Genomic DNA, 19847 nt, shown 5'->3' on the forward strand with positions numbered 1-19847 from the left:
AACCATACTCTAATTGCACTAAGATATTTCATGGCATGTACTAGATTTATTTATCTGTATTACTAACCTTCCTGGGTGGCTAAAGTATCAAGCTCTGCAGCATAGCAGAGGTGTGTGTTAATGACTGATAAATCCCAGTGAGCAGTAAAATACTGTATTCTTGCCCTGCGTGTGGGTTGGTACAATATGTAATGTCCTTAATATATTCATAAATATTAATCAAGTCAACTCTTCTAAAATGTTCGTACCCCTTTTTATGCAGACATTGTTTGGGTCAGTGGAATACAATAAATTTCTGAACTGAAAAGAAGTACAAACTGTAGGTTCCTAAAGCTATTTAAAACTTGCACTGAAAGTTATCAAATTGTGAACTCCTTGTAACGTCCTGTGTTCACCTAAGACAGAAGCAGAGCTGCTTGTATTCTTGCTGTTGCTATTGCAATTCTCACAGTTACCAAGGAAAGAAATCAAAACAGCTATCAATTTGTTAATTATTATATAAAAATGACTACAGCAGTTACCTTTAGCTGTGTGGACTTTCCATGCATTCTGTTGCTGCTGGAAAACTGAAGGTCCATATTGTTTCCTCAGTAATTCGTAAAATAAAATAAAAAAAAAATTTAGGGTAAGTACATTCGTGCATCAGACATCAAAATAAAGGTAGGTAATGTTTGATACCCTAGACAAAGGTTCCAATGAAGAGATGCAAGAGAAAGATGAGGTGTAGGGCTGAAAGAACAACCCCTATTCTGTCAGAAAGAGACAGCTCTTTTTCTCTCTCAGGTTGTATTTCTCAAAGGTGATGGAGGTGATGTTACTCAGATGAAAATCTGTGCATGGGTAGAGGAGAAAGACAACCTTGAATGCAGAAGGAGTTAGGGGAATATATTGATGATGGATGTGAGGAATGGGAGTGGGTGTTGAATGGGTTGCAGAGGGAACAGCAACTCCAGGTGAGCTTAAATTGGCCCAAGAAGCTTTTAGGGAAATTCTGTAGCACAGGGGAGCAGGCTGTGGAGGGGCAGTGGTTTTGGTGCTTCCTGAGTGACTGGGGCTTTATGAGTAGTGAGCAGTGCAAGATTTATGAACGTTTGGTCTGCAGAAACTCTGAGCAACTGCCTCTAAAACCAAGGTCTCCTTGAGCAGCACAAAGTCACTGCTGAACTGACATCGGCCAGCACTTCAGCAGCCAAAAGCGTTGAAGTTTGCTCTTGACTTTACCCTCTGTCTCCAGTGGAAATTTAAGGCTTGAGATGGGGGACACAGGATACAATTTGGAAAATGCAACTGGATGCTCAGAACCTCTTCCCTGCCTGAAATCTGCAGTGCTGGGGGTGAGGGTTTTTAAGAGCAGTGACTGATAAATACGAAAACGTGTGAGATTCTATCAGAGTGGAAATGATTTTCCCATTGTTTAAAAACTTGTAAAAAAAGTCTTTATAAAATCTTTTTAAAAAGCAAATTCCTGAGCAGAACTGAAGTCAGAATAAACTTTGAAACTGAAATGAATTCTTGCTTAGGTAAGTCCTTGATTTTATTTTTTTACATGATTTTAATTTTTTTTATCATCATTTGTCAAGAAACTATTCAGAGATGAATTTCAGTGTGAAGAAAGGACAGACTGCAAAGCCAGGCAGAACATTAATTGAGGAGGGGAGGGAAAGCATCGGGAAAGCTCTGAGGAGTGATGGCAGCGAGGGGCAAAATTCAGAAAGGAAAGGCAGGCTGGGTTTCCATGAGCAGATGTGGAGAGGTAACAGGCACAGTCTGACACTGCTCCTTGCTCGCTGCATCTCAGAGGACTTTGTGCTCGGAGAAGGAGAGAAACGTTGAGGAGCAAAAATCAGACTTGACAGCTTGGCAGGTACAAGTACAATTTCAGAATTTCACAGTGGACACGCTTTTGTAGTTTGAGAGCCCGAGTGTTTTGATTATCAAGGTGAATTAAAAGAAGGGAGTGTGCTTCTCTTTTCTTCCATCACCTCTACAGCTCTTGGCTCCCTGCAGGCTGCTCTGGTGAGGAGGGTCCCATCACTGGTAGGTGTTTATGCATCAATCCTCACTGATCTTCCTGACAGTCAGATACCAGTGTGCAGTGAGAAACATCTGCAGGGTATGAAGATACCTAACCGGATACTAAAGATAAAAGACTACTTTCTTCTTAATTACATATTACAAATAATATTTTTTGAATAACTAAACTGATGCATGGCCCATGAAGCCTCGGCAAATGAAAAGCACTTTATGATGTATTGAGAAGAGTAGGTTCTTTAGTCATAGTAACAGGATAATTTAAAGAATTCTACTGACTTCAAATATATTCCCCTCATACTTTAATAATTCCTAGTGCCAGCCTTAGATTCATTTTTATTTTGATGAGAAAAAATAGGAATTATCTATTATGCCGTTGTGTTTAATGTACTGACTTCTAAGTTTGGACGCTGTACTTATTTGGTGACACTGGGGAGACTTCCAGAACAAACAGTTACTGCTTCAGTTATGATTCCAGGATCTACTAAACATTTGCTACAATCTAATGTTTGTTTGCTTTAGTTAAATGCAGCAACATTTGTCTGTATGGTAACTGTAATTTAACATTAAGCAGTGGGACTGTGCTACTGCAGGATCTTTCTTATACACTTCACATACACTTTTGGGGCTCTGCAAAACATCTGTCCATGGGAAGAAGTGAAGAAAGGTTTGGAGTCAGGGATTTTAAAGTGTTGTGTTTTGTTGTCACCCATCCCTTGGAGCCACTGCCCAGGCTGGGTGAGCAGCTGCTGTGCACATCTGGGAACCGAGGGAAGGAGGACAACATGAGCCTTCACCCTCCTGTCTGACCAGTGAGCCAGCCAGGCTTGTGGTCCTCTCAGTGAAAGGATCATGGAGATTCCTGATGAATAAAAGGTCCATGGACACTGAGCTTCAAAACATTTTTTTCTGCTGGTTTTTGAGTGATAAATAGGGAATTCCACGTTATACATTAAACAAGGCTGAAACTTGAAAGCCACTACACTCTAAGCATTAACATAAGAAACAGTTGTAAGACTCCTGTTAATCACAAAGCTCTCCATTGCCTATCAGTGGAACAGAATTATTTTGATCTGTGCCTTGAAATAGAGACTTTAAAACCTAATTGAGGGCTCATGGCAGAAACAGGTAGGTTTTATACTATTGATAGTTATTAAAGAAATGTGAAATAGCCTGTACATTTTACTTAGGACTTTTGAGCGCCTATTTAATGAAAAGGCATAATGGTTTAATTTTTTAGAGACTGTTGAATACTTGTTCAACAAAGTCTTTAGTTACCAGATTACATACTAAATTTGCCAGTGGTTAGAAACTTCTTTTGAGTGGCATGATAATATTCAGTCACCTAACTGGCTTTATGTAACACATCCTATTTAGCAGATGAGACATTTTTTAAGGTTTTTTGTCAAACCGAGCCAATACAGGAATGAAAAGGAAAAGAAAAAAAAAAAAAGTTGTATTCATTTGTTCTGCAAAGAAAAAACTATTTCAGAAGTCTTTCAGGCAGTTCCCCAGTGCAGGGTATTCACTGGGTGCTTGGTTTTTTCAAGTGCAGCAAAATTTTAATTTCAAAAGTAACTTTGTTTGTTTCAAAATCTTTGATAAACTTCCTACTTTTATACTAGGAAACAGTGTTCTCATAACATCATTCTCTCTCTAGCCTACAAAGCCTACTATTTTTACCTCAAAAACATGTTTGGGTGGGCATTAGATTTCCTATGGGATTCTCAATCTCATTATTTTTATCAATAAAAAGCCTCTACTGGACAAAGGAATAAATCACATATAAATGAAATATGAGAGATTACATGAGAAGCTCAGCTTTTGCTTAGTCTAATCCAATATCTTTGGCCAAACATTTCAATGTCAAAGGCTTTATAAGTATTCTACAGGATCAGTCTGGCAAAGAGAAATCAATAACCAGGTAATGGATTCGATTAAAATTTTTCCCCTTCCACCCACACCCACAAGCCAAATGTTTCTACCCATACTAATCTCTTCTGGCACGTGGAACTGTTGGTTACTCTCTGGGGGGTTTTGAGATGTATATGTATGCACATAAAGTATGTTATATATCATTTCAGAGAGCTGTGTTAACTACTGGTGAGTATCTATTTCAAGAAAAAACAGTGTGTGGACTGCTTTCGAGAGCTCAGTTCTGCAATGTGCTTTTGGAAAATATGGGCTGATAATTACAGCCTTGCTACACATTTAGATCCTGATTTGCTCTTCAGAAATTGTCGTTTTTCTGCCACTCCTGCCATGCTGAGGAGCATTTCTTTACACAGGTCAGGGTTATGTCCAAACCTGTGCAAGTTTTGTTTGTTGCCAAATCATGAGGTGTCTCCTTTACCCCAGTCCTTCTCATCTTCTGACTTTGAGGTGGTTGTGTTGGCAGCCCAAGTGCCACCTGGAAGGTTTGACTTTGGAAACATTAATAGGCCATTGGTGTCCTGCAAGGATGTAACCTCTCCTTTACAGAAGTAGGTTTCCAAATCAATAGAAAGACCAAAATAATGTTACTATTGCATGGATTTTGATGTTGACTCACAGGTGCTTTAATTGCAGAAATGTATTTTGACTTTGCATCACTTTTTCTGTTTTTAAATATATCCTTCAATTACCAGAACTGTCCTTGAAATCCATTCAGAACTGGAAATACTCTTCAGGACAAAATGCATGTTCTTTCTTTTATGTCAGGAACCTTAAGAGTCTATCATTATATTGATTTTAAAAAGCAAACACTCTGCAGTTCCATAGTGTGGTTACTGAATAGGCTTCACTTTTCATCCAGAATGACCAGGCTTTAATGAAAAACTACCTTTGGCTTCTGTTTCTTAGTTGGTGGAAATACCGACCACTCCAAGTCAGTGATTCACTAATAATATCCCCATTACAATAATTCAGCCAGGAGCAGGGGAGAGAAGTGCTGAGGGCACCTGCAGAGAGGAGAGGGAGGAAACCGGCTGGCAGAAGCAGCAATGGCCCTATTGAGCAATTCAAATGTATATTTGAAATAATTACAGGAAAAATACATATTGTAATAAAATGCTGCCCTTTGATGGAACTGCTCTGTAGTTTCACAGGTGGTTTTACATGCTTGTTGAATTTCAGAAACACCTCAGTCTTCATACCCACAGTCTGTGACCTTGGATACGTTAGAACTCTGGGTGGGAATGAAAGGTTAGCTAGCCTTTGTATATTATTATTTAATTTATTATTTAACTACCTTATCTTCATGATTTATCATTTCAACTTTATGCTTGTCCAAAAAGTAAATAATTTTCAAATGTACTGAATACTTTGCTTACATAGAAATTATCTTATTGTTCTTAAGTGATTATCTTGTGTGCTACATTCTGAGTATTTGAATTTTATACCTGACAATAGCCATGTTAATAATTGGGACCTTTAAAGCACTCTGTTATTAGTTGAAAAGTTATTGTGATTATCAGTTTCACAAAACAGGTGTCAAGTTTGTCTTCCTCTTTATGACAAAACTTCATTCAATTATTCAAATTCAGCAATATTTTGATGTGATTGTTTTGACTTAGAAATTAGGAGGAAACTTCCTGATCAGCTGTGTGGGTAATTAGATCTGGTGTTTACGTGAAAGAAATAAAGTAATTTCTCTGTGACAACCACTTTGATAGAGAAAGGGAGGAGGAATATGCAGTTGAAATCTCTTTATAGAGTACCAATAAAATGGGATACTTCTAAACCTATTAGTTCAGCTTCAGTAGAGCCATGAATATGTTCTGTGAAAGCTTTGCAGAAATCTGCCTGCTCTACAAGGAGTTCTTGGTTGCTTTTCCCACACATCTCCCTGATTTTCAGTTCCTGCAGCTTCTGCTGCAGCACCTGCCTGGGAGTCACCAGAAGCAATTCAGTTTTGCTGATCATTTATTTAGGTTATGAGGAAAAAATGTTTTTCACTGTGATAGGTTCAGATTTTGAGCAGTTGAGATTTTCTTCTGGCTTCATCAGCATCCTGGTTTGAGGATGAGGAGGTGGGATTGCAGAGAGCTGTCTGCCTCCTTGGGCTGGTGAGTCTCAGTTCCACTGTTGTGATCCTGAACGTGTTGCTGTCATTCTGCTCAGAGTCGTTATACACATCAAAACATCTCTCCTAATAGAATCTCTCGTGTTATGTCTCTCTGAGTGCAATTATAATCTTGATGCCTTTAACATCCTTGGTTCATTATTGCTTTCCTCTGTGCAATAAAGGCAATTGTATTTTCCCTCAAGTCTGTTGCAAGGGTTCTAGTGGAGTGGCTAAGGAGATATCCATGTTTGTTATATTGTTAAAATGAGCCCTTCCTAAAGTGCAGCTGTTAAAATAACAAACATTAGTGTTAGAGTTGACTAGAGAATGGCAGTTCAATTGAGGCCATAGCTAAGATATTTGAATTGGAAATAAACCCCAAATATTTAGAGTGCTTACAAAATTTTGTCTTGAGTACAGGCTCCAGATACGAATTGCACAGCCATTTCTATGTTGTATTTCTGTGTTTCCCCTCAAGCTGTGTGGTTGCAGTAATTTGGATAAGTTTGGATTCAAGACAGTTGCAGTAGCACAAGTAACGGGGGAAGTTGGCTGCCTGAGCATCAGGACCTGTTTGACTGTTGAAGGACGTGGGGGTGGAACCAAGTTCTTAGCTTGTGGTAGTTGTTTTCTTGGCATTTGAGTAGTGTGTATATATAAAAAATGGGTAGGACAGAGAGAAGGCCACAGTTTAGATCAGCCTCGAGAATTGCTGGTTTTGAGGCTTTCAGGTTTCCTGGTTTTCCCCCTTTCTTGAGCAATCGGGTGTTGGGCTGCATGGCCTCGTGAATCAACACTGAGTTTTCATGCAAAGCCTTTCACAGAAAGGGGGAAAGATGATATTCATTTTGGTATCTTGATTTTTTTTTTTTGTACCAACCCGGGATTCTGCTCATGTTTAGCATTTCCACTCCTCCTCCACTCTCGGACTTTACTTGTTATCGATCACTGTCTCCATGAACTAATTCCCTGCCTTTGAGCTATGTTCCTGTATCCCCAGGGCATGGCTCTGTAAGATCATCATTTGCCCCAAATACAAACAATGGGCTAGTGCACTGTCCTGTGTGTTTCCTTGGGCTTCACTGTCGAGATCATTACACAGAGTGAGTTAAATATTCTTCCAGGTGCCTGGGAAATGTTCAAATCCCAGTGCAGAACTTTCCGCAGGCTGTGAAATCTCTCTGCACTCACTGAACTCTCTCTGCATATGAATATGCAGCTTAAAAATGATGCTTTGTACAAACATGCAAATGGGATTAATGACTGTGGTTCATTACTGGCTATTGGTTGCAATTAGACATCACTGGACCACCATTTGGGGACGATAATGGATTTGAAATGACTGATCCACCACTTTGCATTTCAGAGGAACTGTGACAGTGGATTATTGTTGTTAATATAGGTCATAAATCTGTTCTGTACATGGAATTCATGTCTCTGAACTCCTTCCAAACTACATTTTTCCCTACTTCAACAGCCCTTCATTAAAATTTGAGGGTTTGGAGTCATTCCAATGGAGGAAAAATGACCTCCGCTGGATGGGATGGGTGTTGAGATGAAGTATCACACAGTAATAGCACACTGTTTAATGTATGTTATGGGTATTGATTGGTACTGTGCATGGTTTTATGTGGGCTAAATACATTATTTTAAAAATATAATAGTGTATAGGAAGACTTTAACTTACTTTCCCTCAAGCAATGCCAATGTGTATTGGAATGGTACAGAACAGATCCCATCTCCGGAAAATATGGTAGTTTTGCAATATTTACTCATTATATTTGATTTCTGGTAAAAAATTATTTCTCATGAAGTTAATGGAGGAAAATTTACTTGACAGTATCTTACAGGAAGGTGGCACAACTAGACCCAGAAACACATCGAGCATAAGCAGCTTCAGAATTATTGGAGATACCACTGTGAGCTCCCTGCTTCAAACTGGATGCCAGGATGCTCCCAGCCCTTGCTAAATGGGTGTATAATTTTGTCATGGGATGCTGGACATGCACTGGCAGATGGCTTTTGGAAAAGACATCATATTTTTTTAATTTTAAAAAAATTGTTAGAAAGGTAATAATTGATTGCTCTCCCAATCTTTCCTGTAGTGCTTGCTGTCCTACTGACATGCATTTTGCTACATCTAATCTCCAAGTATTGTAACTAGTTTATCTTTTTCTTTTCATTTTTATTCCTTTCCTGGTGCACTTCCAAAGCCTCCTAAAAGACAGTTTTGTGTGTACTAAAAACTGCCTTCTACCAGGTGCCTAAATTATTTTAGAATCTCATTTAACCACTTCTAGTTACATTACATGATGGCAGCTAACCCATTTTTTGTACATTTTATACATATTTTTTGGGGGGAGTACCAACCTAATCTTAGAAGGAGATTGGTTTGGAATGGGACAGGCCTGACTGGGGTGGGTATGGTTTGTAACCTCCTTTGGAGACATCCTTGTGGAAATAAGAAATCATTATAATGATCCTGAATGTAGAACTACAAACTGTGTTTAGAGTGGGCCAAAACCTTGGAAAAAATGGATATTTGTGCACTGGGACAGAGATTAGCAGGTAAGAGAAGTAGGAAAGGCACCAGATGAGAGAGGATTGGTGTATGGTTGGATATGGCGGCTTCTGTTGCCAATACTCAGATCAGAAAGGGAAAATTGTTTAAAATGTGGAGGACTTTTTAAGTTGAAACTTGTTTATAAATTACTCGAGTTTGCTGTCTGAAAATTCATGGATGCCATACTGTGGCACATTTTGGTAGTAGGAGCATGTTATATTTAAATTCCTGCAATGTGAAACACTCACTCTTGAAGTGCAAAGTAGTCCTAATAAGGAAGTTTTAATCAAGAAGGTGAACTTCATTAAAACAAAAGATTACTCCTTTTATGATGCCTGGTGTCTCTCCTGGTGTCTGTCTATCCAGAAGCAGCGACAAGTGGTGCTGTGCCAAAAACCTGCTTTATTGTTTTTCCCTTGCTGTCACAGCCAGGGAGCACCAGGGGGAAAACAGTTATCCTGGCTGGGGTCAGTGTGGGAGCATGAAATATGATAAAAAGATCTAGCAATTAGGTAATGTGGAATGAAAAATTACCTGCAGTTTTGCACTTGGCATGCTACCCACTGACAGTTCTGAAGATTTGCAGCCAAGAGCCTTATGTCACAGGTTTTTGCAGGATGGTTGCATTTTTCTTCTCCCACAAAAATCCATGTACCCATGTGCCACCCACCATCTGCTAGTTGCTGTTGTGCTTCCTGGCTTTGGAACTTCTTCCTCGGTTTGTAGAATGTTAGTTTACAATTGATGTTGCATTTTTTAAATGAATTGGGTTTTTGTTTTGGTTTGGTTCGGTTGTTTTGTTTTTGTTTTGTTTTTTTTTTTGCTCAGCTTTGATGATAAATGGGAAAAGAAAAAGTATTTTTATATTTTTACCACTGGGTCTTCTGGCATTCACCTTCTGTATAAATGACATTTTATGTCTGTTAATAAAATGAGTAAAACTGGGTTTAAGAGTATCCTGAAGGATGAAACATATTACAATGACTACATAAAATGGGTCTTGGACACATGGTCCATGAGGAAAATTACAGCAATGCCCAAAATGAACCACGGACATCAAAAGAACTATGGGTTTTTAATAAGAGGTGTCACTGTAAATAATTAATGAGTCTCAGAACTCCAGCAACAAAATAGTGAACTATATCTCAGGCCTGTTTCAAGGTTACAAAGTCTATTAGAAACAAAATCTTTGCTGCTGAGTGTTTTGTTCAAATACAGACTGAGCACATAAGGGTGGCACCACGTGCCAGACTTTTATGGACCATCGTCCTGTCCCCAGCAGTGAGCACCAGGGGATGCCTGGGAATGGCCAAGAATAGGAAAGGCATTTCTGAGGTTTTGTCTTAGTACCCTCCTGGACCCTACTTTTCATTTCCAAGTGTCTCGAGCCAGATGTAGTTTCCATGTAATCCTTGGTGTATTCCTCTTGCAGAGCTCTGTCCCATCTTTCTTTGTACCCACAGAGACTTGGATCCACATCATCCTTTATAGAGGAACTGTGCAAATCTCCTGCCTGGTGTGGAAAAAAAACCACCTGTTGTCTTTTCAGCAATTTTAATGGGAATTTTTTTAATAATGTGCTGACCCCAACATTTTTTAAATTCAGCCCAATTTTCATTTTGTCTGGGGAGAAGAAAATGAGGGACTGTGACAAATATGCACCGTGGCAAAGTAGGAGAATAAAGCAGTGTTACAGTGACTGCAGATGTTTGATAATTCCATCCCTTGCATTTTTTTTAGTACCAAATGAAAAAGAGAGAGTTTAAATACAACCCTCATAACCAGAGGTGGGACTCCATTGGTAAGTGTATGCTTTCCTAAGTGGAACTTTCTGGATCACTGTTTTTAATCTTGTTTCCAAGAAAAAAAGAAGCTTACAAGGATGTATTTTCCCCCACCCCTATTTCATGTTCTTTATCCCTCCTCCATGCTCTTTAGACTTTTAACTTGCAGGCTAATTCTGGCAAAATGAAGAAAGAAGTCTAAAGGATCAGTGAATTGCTGGTGTATTTATTTAGTCAACAGCTACGATGATATGAAACAAGGAGGCAAAAGATGCTTCCAAAAGCATTCAGTCTTCATTAGGCCTGTTTTTTGTGGAATAGTTCAGTTTTTCCAGGCATTTCCTTTCTGTATCTTTCCTTTTTGCCTTAGCATAAAATATCAGCAAAATTTAAGTAATCTTTAACAGTATTTGCAGTTCTTGCCTTGTACTTTGCTGTGTTTAGGGTTTACCTGTGCTGATACTGCAAATAATATAGAAGCTTTTAGAATTTTGCTTTAGAGTAATTGCATGAATAGAGGTAAATAAAAGAGACCTCATTTTTTCCAATTAAGCAATTGGAATATTGATTTTTAAAGTGTTTTTCAAGTGCCATGGCAAAAGACCATTAATCCTGTAATGTTGGACTGTATGTTTAAAATTTGTTGTTGTGTTGCTGATGCTTGTGTTGTTTAAGTTCCAGTCAGATGCTGCCTGTTGCTGCAGCTCTTTCAGGAGGCAAAACTTGAACACAAGTTGTGTTTGGTTTAGTGTGTTGCTGTGAGTTATTTACCAGCACTGTGTGTGAGGCTTTGCTCACCACCCTTTGGTTTAACCTGAAGTTGTCTGAGGAAAGGAGCTGCTTCTCAGTTTATGTGTAGAACACTGGCCGTGTCCACAGCCCTATATGAATATTATGTACATATAATATATATTTTTATATTTCTAATATGTAGTTTATATATCACAGAATATGCTGAGGGAATATCCCTGTTGGAAGGGACCCACAAGGAACATCAAGTCTGCCTCCTAGCCCTGCACAGGACCATCCCATATATGTGAGTGTGTGTTGATCTCATCAACACATAAATATCTCCAAAGTGGGTGCCTAGAGGAGGGTGCCAGACTCTTTTCAGTGGTGCCCAACAACAGGACAAGGAGCACTGGCCATAAACTAAAACCCAACAAGTTCCCCCTCAACTTGAGGAAGAACTTCTGCACAATGAGGGTGGCAGAGCACTGGGACAGGCTGCCTAGGGGGGCGTGGAATCTCCCTCTCTGGAGGTTATAATGGATCTAATGATACAGGTGGCTGTATCATTTATTCTGGCTAAGGCAAAATGACAATCCTTGTGAATTTTGAAGGATGGGACATGTGGTCCTGCTTGGCAGGTGATGTTCCTCAGCAGCTTCAGAAGTAACCTGAGCAGTCCCCTGGTCAAAGTTCAGATCTAAGTCCATCATCTGGAAATATTTGAGCCAGGTGCAATATTTGGAGCTGCCCTGACTGCTGATGTGACAATTGATATATTTACAGGGGAGCACTATAGGGGTAGCTGTTGCCTTCGTTTGCCTGCTATTCCAGAAAGGTGATCAGTCACCTGAAATGCTGTAAAATGACTCTGTGCCAAAGGCTCGTGTTGTTGCTGAATATGACTTTTAATTATTGATATGTCTACAACTTGGGAAGTGTTAATGGAGAGGCATCTTGTAGTGAGAACAGTGAAGCTGGGAGAAGCAGGAATGTCTAAAGAAAGGAAATGTGTTTGTGTTTAGAATAAGAGGGAGGAAGGATTTAAGGCTCAAGAAGTTAATGTTCCGTCCCCTTTTATGGAATGCAGAATTAATGTTTCTGAAGTTTTTTCTGCTCTAATTGTCTCTGGAAGGGCAGTTTACAGCATCAGTTAGGAATACCTGAAGTCAGTTGAAAGGTAGAACTTACTATGTATTTAGTATTTTAAAAAATGGTCTATCCATGTTTCATCCCTTATAGTGCTTTAGTATTTTAAAAAATGGTCTATCCATGTTTCATCCCTTATAGTGCTTTGGTCTGCTAGAAAGTAGAAACAAAAAAACCCCAAACAGACCAAGCAAGACTGTACAAACCACGCTGGTGGAGTCCACAGAGTGCTGTACACAAAGGTGCTGTTACTCTCTTTACAAAAGCACCAAATTTCTAAAAGATAGCAGAGTTATTTGCATGTATGTGAATGTGTTTCAAGTGACAGAAAAAGATGGGATTTACCTTTTTCTTATCTCCTGATATGTTGTCTGGTTCTTTGATTGGTTTGTTAAAAAACAATTAGACTGTTTCATTTTCCTCTGAGTTAGATACAAACACTGCACAGGATTAGCTGGAGCTTTCCCTGTTAGTGATCAACCTTAAATTCAGGTGGAGATTATGGATGTAGCTGCTGGTAATTAAGCCTGAACTTCTGATGTCATATTTCTGTGTGTTTTTAGTACAAAAATCAGTATGCATTTTGTTTGAAAAGCAGTCATGAAATAGAGGACTGTGTGGTTACCACAGACTGTTAAATCAGCCTAAATCATTAAAAACCACTGCTTTTCCTGATATATTTGTTTTTCTCCCCAACATGGTCTTAAACAGAACAATAGCACTGTAAAAAAAAATGTTGGAACTGTGGAGAACAAAACATTAGCTTAGAATTTGGAGTGTTTCTTTTATCTCCCAGGACCAAGAAAAGGCCTCAAATCAGAAAAAGTATATAATATTGATTAGCTATTAAGTAGATAGGATTTTTTTTCTCATAGTAGAATTTTGATTTAGATGTCCAACTTGGCTTGATACAGCACTTTTTTGTTCATTATGTGGTTTGAAAACTACTGTGTGGTGAGGATTTTCTCATTGCTAAAGAGCCTCAGTGCTAAAACAGCTCTGACAGCCATCATTCCCAGGAGCACTGTTGGTGCTTCCCAGAAAAGCTGCCATTAATTCCTACATGCTTAACTGCAGATCCTCAGCCCATGCAACTCCCCTTTCTTTGCTGAAGAGATGCTTCCTTCTGCTCAGGGAATGTTGAGGAGCTGCTGTTGCAGGGGTTGGGGCATCTGGGCCCACTCTTCCCAAGTATTTCTGCCCGCCCTTCCACTGTCAGTGTGTCCCTCAAAACTTCTTCCTGCCCAAGCCACACTTTTGTTTTCAATCCCCCCTTTTTTCCTCCTTTGATCTGTAAGGAGTGCTAAACCTCATTTGTAACTCCTTCCCCTGCTGCAGATTGCCAAATTGAATCCATTTGAACTACCTTCCTGCTCATATCTGTTTTCTGAAAGATTTTCATCACTGCCTGGATGGTGTATTCTTGAAATTCAGCCCAAGGTACCAGTTCTTCATGTAGCATTTTGGGGATTATATATTAAAAAATGTATAAGCTATAAATCTCTTCTTGTGATTCACAACAGTGGCAGTACATGTTTGCCTCTGAATCAATTGCAGATTTCATCAGTCCCACTTTATACCTGCCTCTGAATTTGTTTTAAGCTTATACATTTCATAAATGTATAAGGGCTATGATAATTTGTCATTTCTCTAATTTTATCTGTCTCCAGAAGTGAGATCTAGCTTGAGTTATTAAAAGTGCAAGTGTTTCATTAACAAAGGCACATTTATTCCAAGCAGCTTTACAAAATTAGGGTCTCCCCCAAACCCCTACTCAGGCTTCAAACCTTTGTGCTCTGGGATACGTGACAAAAGCTGCAGAATTATTCCTGTGCAATGTTAAAATTTGTGAGAGATTAATCTCTCAAAGCTTTATCTTAGGCATGGGGGTGTAACTGCCTTAATGAAGATTATAATGATATTTTCATAAAAATTACCAGTCTAAACCATAGGTGTTAAAAATAGTCAAAAACTTTGGTAGGTGATCTTTCATAATGTCAAGTTCCCCCTTAAGATCTATCAGGTAAATGATGCCCATATTTCAAGCTGTCGTAGTAGCTCCTTTTACCAAGCAATTCGGTGGACATCTATTGGAAAAGGAGGAAGGGAAGAATATAAAAAAGCAGGTTTGACACCACAGGTCCCAGACCCCTTTTTCCCTTCTTTTCTTTTTTCTTTCCTGCCTTTTTTTTTTTTTTTTTTAATGAACTGCAGCAGTGACCTAATATCTCAGAGTATATTCTTGCTTAAAGTTTTACAGTAGAACTTAGAATCAACCCCTAAGCTGTTTTCACTTCCCAGAGTTTTATACCCAGGGATGTGGGAGAAGGATTTCTACTGCCTGTGATAGCACCTTTGCCATTATTCAAATAAAACCAGAGTTTATGGGATCCTAAAGGCAAGGTCATCTTGATGACCCTGATGTTGCTGAGATAACAGCAGAAATTGGTCTGAAAACCTACAGTTTAAATATTTTTGACCTGTATTTTTTTCTGAGTTGTTTTGTTGTTGTTGTTGTTTTTGTTTATTAAACTAAATTGAAAACCTCCATTATTCCTGGGAGGGCTGCATTAACTTTTTTTTCAGTATTTTAAAGGAGTTTGGGATGAAGGCACTCTAGATGGATTATCTAACTTTTATTTTGGGAAGGCTGATAGAAATTATATTAAGAAGCAAAATGACAGGATTCATGGATACATTTATTGCAGTGAAGCCCTGGGGGGTATCAGCGTGGCTTTGGAAATTAAGCCTCAGAAATCAGCTGGGAATTCTCTGAAGGGCTTACTGAGCATTTGATCAAGGGAGATTCATGAATTTCGTACACTTAGATTTGCAGTAAATTCTTCTGGAGGTCATTTGACAAAAACTCCCCAGGAAGCAAAACTATCCTGAATAAACTGGAAATTTATCTTGTGAATTTAAAAACTGGTGAAAGGACAGGAATAAAATGTCACTTTCAGAATGAAGAAATTAATTGTTGAATTCCATGGGGATCTGTACAGGGATCTGAGTTAAGATGATCTTGGAATTTGGGGAAAAGAATGAGGCGAATGAGTTTGCTAATTAGCCAGGACAGTAAAAAGGAGCAAGTGAAGAATTACAGGAAGAGATTCCAGTCTCAACAGGTGAATTTGATGATGAAGTGGCAGATGAAAGTCAGTGCAGGTGAACACAAAGAAATGAACACATAAGAAAAAATGGCCCTAATTGTCCATAGATAAGAATGAGTCTGAAGTATTTATTAGTACTCAGGAAAGCAGTCCTGGAACCACTGTGGTCGCTTTCTTTGTGGGAGGGCCAAAAATCCTAACTGAATTGAAAGAATACGGAATAAACCAGGAAATCCCTTCCTTGGGTACCTGTTTCTTCAGTTGCAGCTGAAAAGGTGCTGAGAGAGATGGTAAATGTGCTCCCAGAGCTGGAATGATGTCTGCGTGAGGAATGAGTGGACAGAGCAGGAATCTTCAGCTTTGCAGGAAAATATAACAGGACCCTGGAACACCACAGCTGGTACCATGTTTAGAGATGGTGAATGTGTAGTAGGTGTTTACTTTTAATCACAGTATTAGAATTAGAAGCATCAAGTGAAATGGAGTAAGGTATTTAAGACCCCAAAATAACTTTTCACACAATGCATAATTAAATTCTGGAATTTGTTGACATAAGAAATTGGGGGTGCCAAAAGTTTGCATATGTTCAAAAATCAATTACTCATGGGGAAAGAAACCTCCATGGATGCTTGTTAAGCACAAAGAAATCCTGAGCCACAGGCTGGGTCTGGGAGAGTTTAATAAGGGTATCACTCCACATACTTGTTTTTATTATTTTCTTTTTATTAAGAATCCTCTACTAATTTTTATAGAACATGTTACAGGTGAACTTTTAGTCTGAAGCCATATGTTCATGCTTAGAGGAAACAGAATTGTACTTAGCTGAAGATTTGGTCAAAAAGTCTGAGTTGAACTCTGTATTTTTCATTCATGTAACGTATCTATGACCCTGAGAGACAGTTTATGCTGAGTAGAAGAGACAAAACTGGGTTGCTTTTAATAATAATTTACATGTAGAAAGGTATGAATTTGGGAAATAAGAAAATATTCTTCCCTGAATCTGTCTTACTCTGTTTTGAAAGCAGTTCTCTGGTCTTATGTTCTTTTATTGATAAAGTCTGTTGATAAATAGACTACAAAAAGTAGGAAAGTAATTTTTGGAAGCTGTGTTCACTTTCCTGTGGGAGATAGCTACTTCCTATCTCCTTTTCTTGTCTTTTGATAGTATATTTAATAAGTGACCGCTTCATCTATGATGTCAGAAAACTGTGTCAAGTAAAAATAGGAATGTTTTCAAACATGATTTTTGTTTTTATGTATTGTAATGTAACATCAGTTGCTGCTTAACCTGTCTTTCTAAACAGAGTTAAATTATTTTGCTGTTTACCTTGAGAACATCTTCACCTGCATCCTTGCTAACAGCTATTTTTGTTCCCTGTGACAGTGGCACCCAGCTGGTGACATCGAGTGGGGACACCACGGTGCGGATCTGGGACCTCTCACGGCGCGGGTGCATCCTGACCCTGCAGGGACATGCCCGTGCTGTCCACGACTGCTCCTGGCATTCCCAGGGGGACTTCGTGGCCTCTGCCTCCATGGACAGCACGAGTAAAATCTGGGATGTCAACAGGTAGGGAGTTACTGGAGAGTCTGTGTTAGGTAATTGATAACTTAGCTTAATAACCACTGGTTTGTGTTTTAGCTCAATTTAGCATTGATTGGTGAAGTTCACTTTGAGAACACAGATAAATTAAAGAGAGTGCTGGAAAAAACAGGCTTTGATGTGATTTACCACGTAAAGGCTGTACTAAACAGGGAGATGGGAAGGATTTCAAATAGTGCCAAAATACAAATATTTGCTTTTACTTGGTATCTGTTACTCTGCAGTGTTGTTTTTTTTTTAAGGTAAGAGCTTTGTGGAACTTAAATATGTCATTTAAATAAATAGCTGACTAAAACTTTGAGTAAGTTTTCTATATAGTATTTCTAGCTCCTAAGTATACAATACACTTTAGGTTAGCCAAGGAAATATAAAGTCACTATGTTTCAGCAAGGTCACTCCTGATTAATAAATCGACGTAGATCTTTTTGTTATCCAGGCAAATGCATTTTTATGAAGGTGCTTCTAGAGTATTAGTATATTCCTGCTTACCAGTTAATTATTAGTTCTTGAACTTTCTTCAGTTATATTCAGTTTTGATTAACTTACACCTTAATGAACTAAACTCCTGAATTACTTGGGAGTGGTGTAACCAACACCCCTGTATTGTACTAGGTCTGATTTTTAACAGCTGAATGTCATCAGTGACAGAGAAGTTTCCAGTCTTACAGGTCTTTTTCCTGGTTCTTTATTATCCAGTCCTAATGTTTTTTTCCACTTGCTATTGGTCTTTTTTTTCTTTTGCATTTGCTTAAGATGAAACAGTCCTTCAAGCAGAGAAACTTCACGGCAAAAGCAAGGGAGAATTTCTTCTTTCCTTTATTTTCCTAAATCCCTCTTAGTCTGCTGCAATTGCAGGGAGCCCTGAGTTGAGATTTTCCAAACTGTTGTAATTCACCCAGACTTTTTGGAGAACTGATTAAAACTCTGTCAGTATCAGATTTCCAGTCTTGCTTTGAGATTGTGAATTGAGGAAGCATTAAATACTATTCAAAACTTTTTTCAAAATGGGATAACAGATCTATCCTTTCATGAGTTATTCCAGATTACTTTGGCTGAGAGCAGTTACTTAAAATGAAAGCTTGAAACAAATATTCAACTTTTATAAAACACAGACAAACCAGTTAAAGTTTGGCAAAGGTCAAGACAGCTGAGAAGTGGGTTTTATAACAGAAGTTGTCAGCCAGTTCTGATAACAGATGATGCTTCCACCGTTTACTATCAATAATAAGAATTAATGGTCAGTGTTTTCCTTAGAAATGGAAGCACCAGAAATCTAATGTATTGTTGTCTCTTAACCTGTTGTTAAGAGATGTAATGCCTTGATCATCTTTTATGGCATATTCATGACCTTTAAGAAATAATGGCAAGAATTGCTTTAATTTTATGTCAGAATGGTTTTGAATTTGCATAGACAGAGGTTTTGTTTAGACATTTTAAAATATCTTCTCTACCAAGGAGGCTTTTGTAGTCAGAGGAATCAAAGCAAACCTTCACCGCCAACCCAGGCCTCCCCCTCACACTCATCACCAGCTCTCATCTTCTACCCCCAGTCTATCTGATCTGCATTTTGCATTTGCATTAAGGGAGTAAGGACACAGCCATGATGGGAAAGGCTAGTTACAAGCCTAGAATTATTGCAGCCTCAAGTCATGCAGAAATCTCAGTGGCTAAAGGCAGCACGAGGTGGCAGAAAAACGTGGCATCGTCTGATTAAAATAGGAGTTATTCAGAGCAGGGAATATGAAAGCCTCACTGGGAACCCTCACTGGTGGGCTTTCAGCCTGCTGCCAGTAAAATCCCATGTTGGATTATGTTCCACTGCCTCAGTCCATTGCCAGTTGAGTTCTGTTTAGCCTGTTCAGATGAATTTGTAGGATGTGCTGGAGAAGTGTACATGGGATATGCACTTAGGACAGAACAAGTACGGTGGGAAAATGAGATACTCCTGAAGGGCTTCTGGAAAAGGGATTTGATGACAAGAAAACGAGGCTGTTTCAGGCTTAAGACATCCTGCCTGGAGACCTGACTCCAGACCAGCCAGCTGCAATTGGGCCTTCTGCCCACGTTGGCTAATTCAAGTGAAGATCAGCCCCTGCAGAATATATGGTGGGATTTGGAAATAAGGGAAAACTACCGACAGATTAATGAGAGTTTCCACTGCATTGTTCATTTGCTGGTGCTTATATATGGAGATACTCTACAAAAGAACCTGAAGTGAATTTTGTCTTGGCAGTACTAATTGCCAGGCTAATTGGCTGAGTTTGGAACACTGATCCCAGCTGTTTCCCGGGGTGTCCCCTGTAAATTTGTTACGTGCCTGGAGTTCTCCCTTACAGATGACACCAGCTGTGTCATCTGTAAATGTGCAGCCTCCTGCAGACTCCTGCAGACTCTTGCAGTCTGGGGGTGTGCAGCAGGTCAGGAGGGTGGAGCAAGCTTTCCCCAAGGACTTGTGATGCCTAGGAAGTTATTTTCCTTCTCATCCCCACAGAATATGTGTCCTTCTCCAGGTGTCTGCCAGTTGACACGAGCTGTGCACAGGGGAAAGAGCACAAGATAACATACTTGTGGGAGGAAAATAATCAGGGAGGAAAATAATCAGTGATCACAGTTAATCTAGTGGCTTTATTCTTTCCAGTGACAAGGAATTAAGATTTTATAAATGAGAGCTGTCTTTCTTCCTTATATTACATATATGGATGGATGCCTGCTTTCCAGTCATATAGTCCTGGAAAGCAGAAGTTTTTAGGGGGAGAAAAGCAAGATGAATATCAAAGCTATCACTGCCACCTTTCTGAAAGAGCTATCTTGTAAATAAATGCTACAAATAAAA

General features: G+C 39.0%; 1 protein-coding gene across 1 annotated transcript in view; it reads left to right on the top strand.

Moving 5' to 3' along the window:
• Positions 1-19847, top strand: part of SPAG16 (sperm associated antigen 16) — a 371328-nt gene that overhangs the window by 182918 nt on the left and 168563 nt on the right. The window contains exon 12 of the mRNA XM_050340454.1: positions 16796-16981. Within this exon, the coding sequence (XP_050196411.1) occupies positions 16796-16981 (186 nt within the window). The remainder of the gene's footprint in view (positions 1-16795; positions 16982-19847) is intronic.

This window comes from Myiozetetes cayanensis, unplaced genomic scaffold (genome assembly GCF_022539395.1).
Source record: "Myiozetetes cayanensis isolate MyiCay16 unplaced genomic scaffold, myiCay2020 scf9, whole genome shotgun sequence".
Classification (NCBI taxonomy): Eukaryota; Metazoa; Chordata; class Aves; order Passeriformes; family Tyrannidae; genus Myiozetetes; species Myiozetetes cayanensis.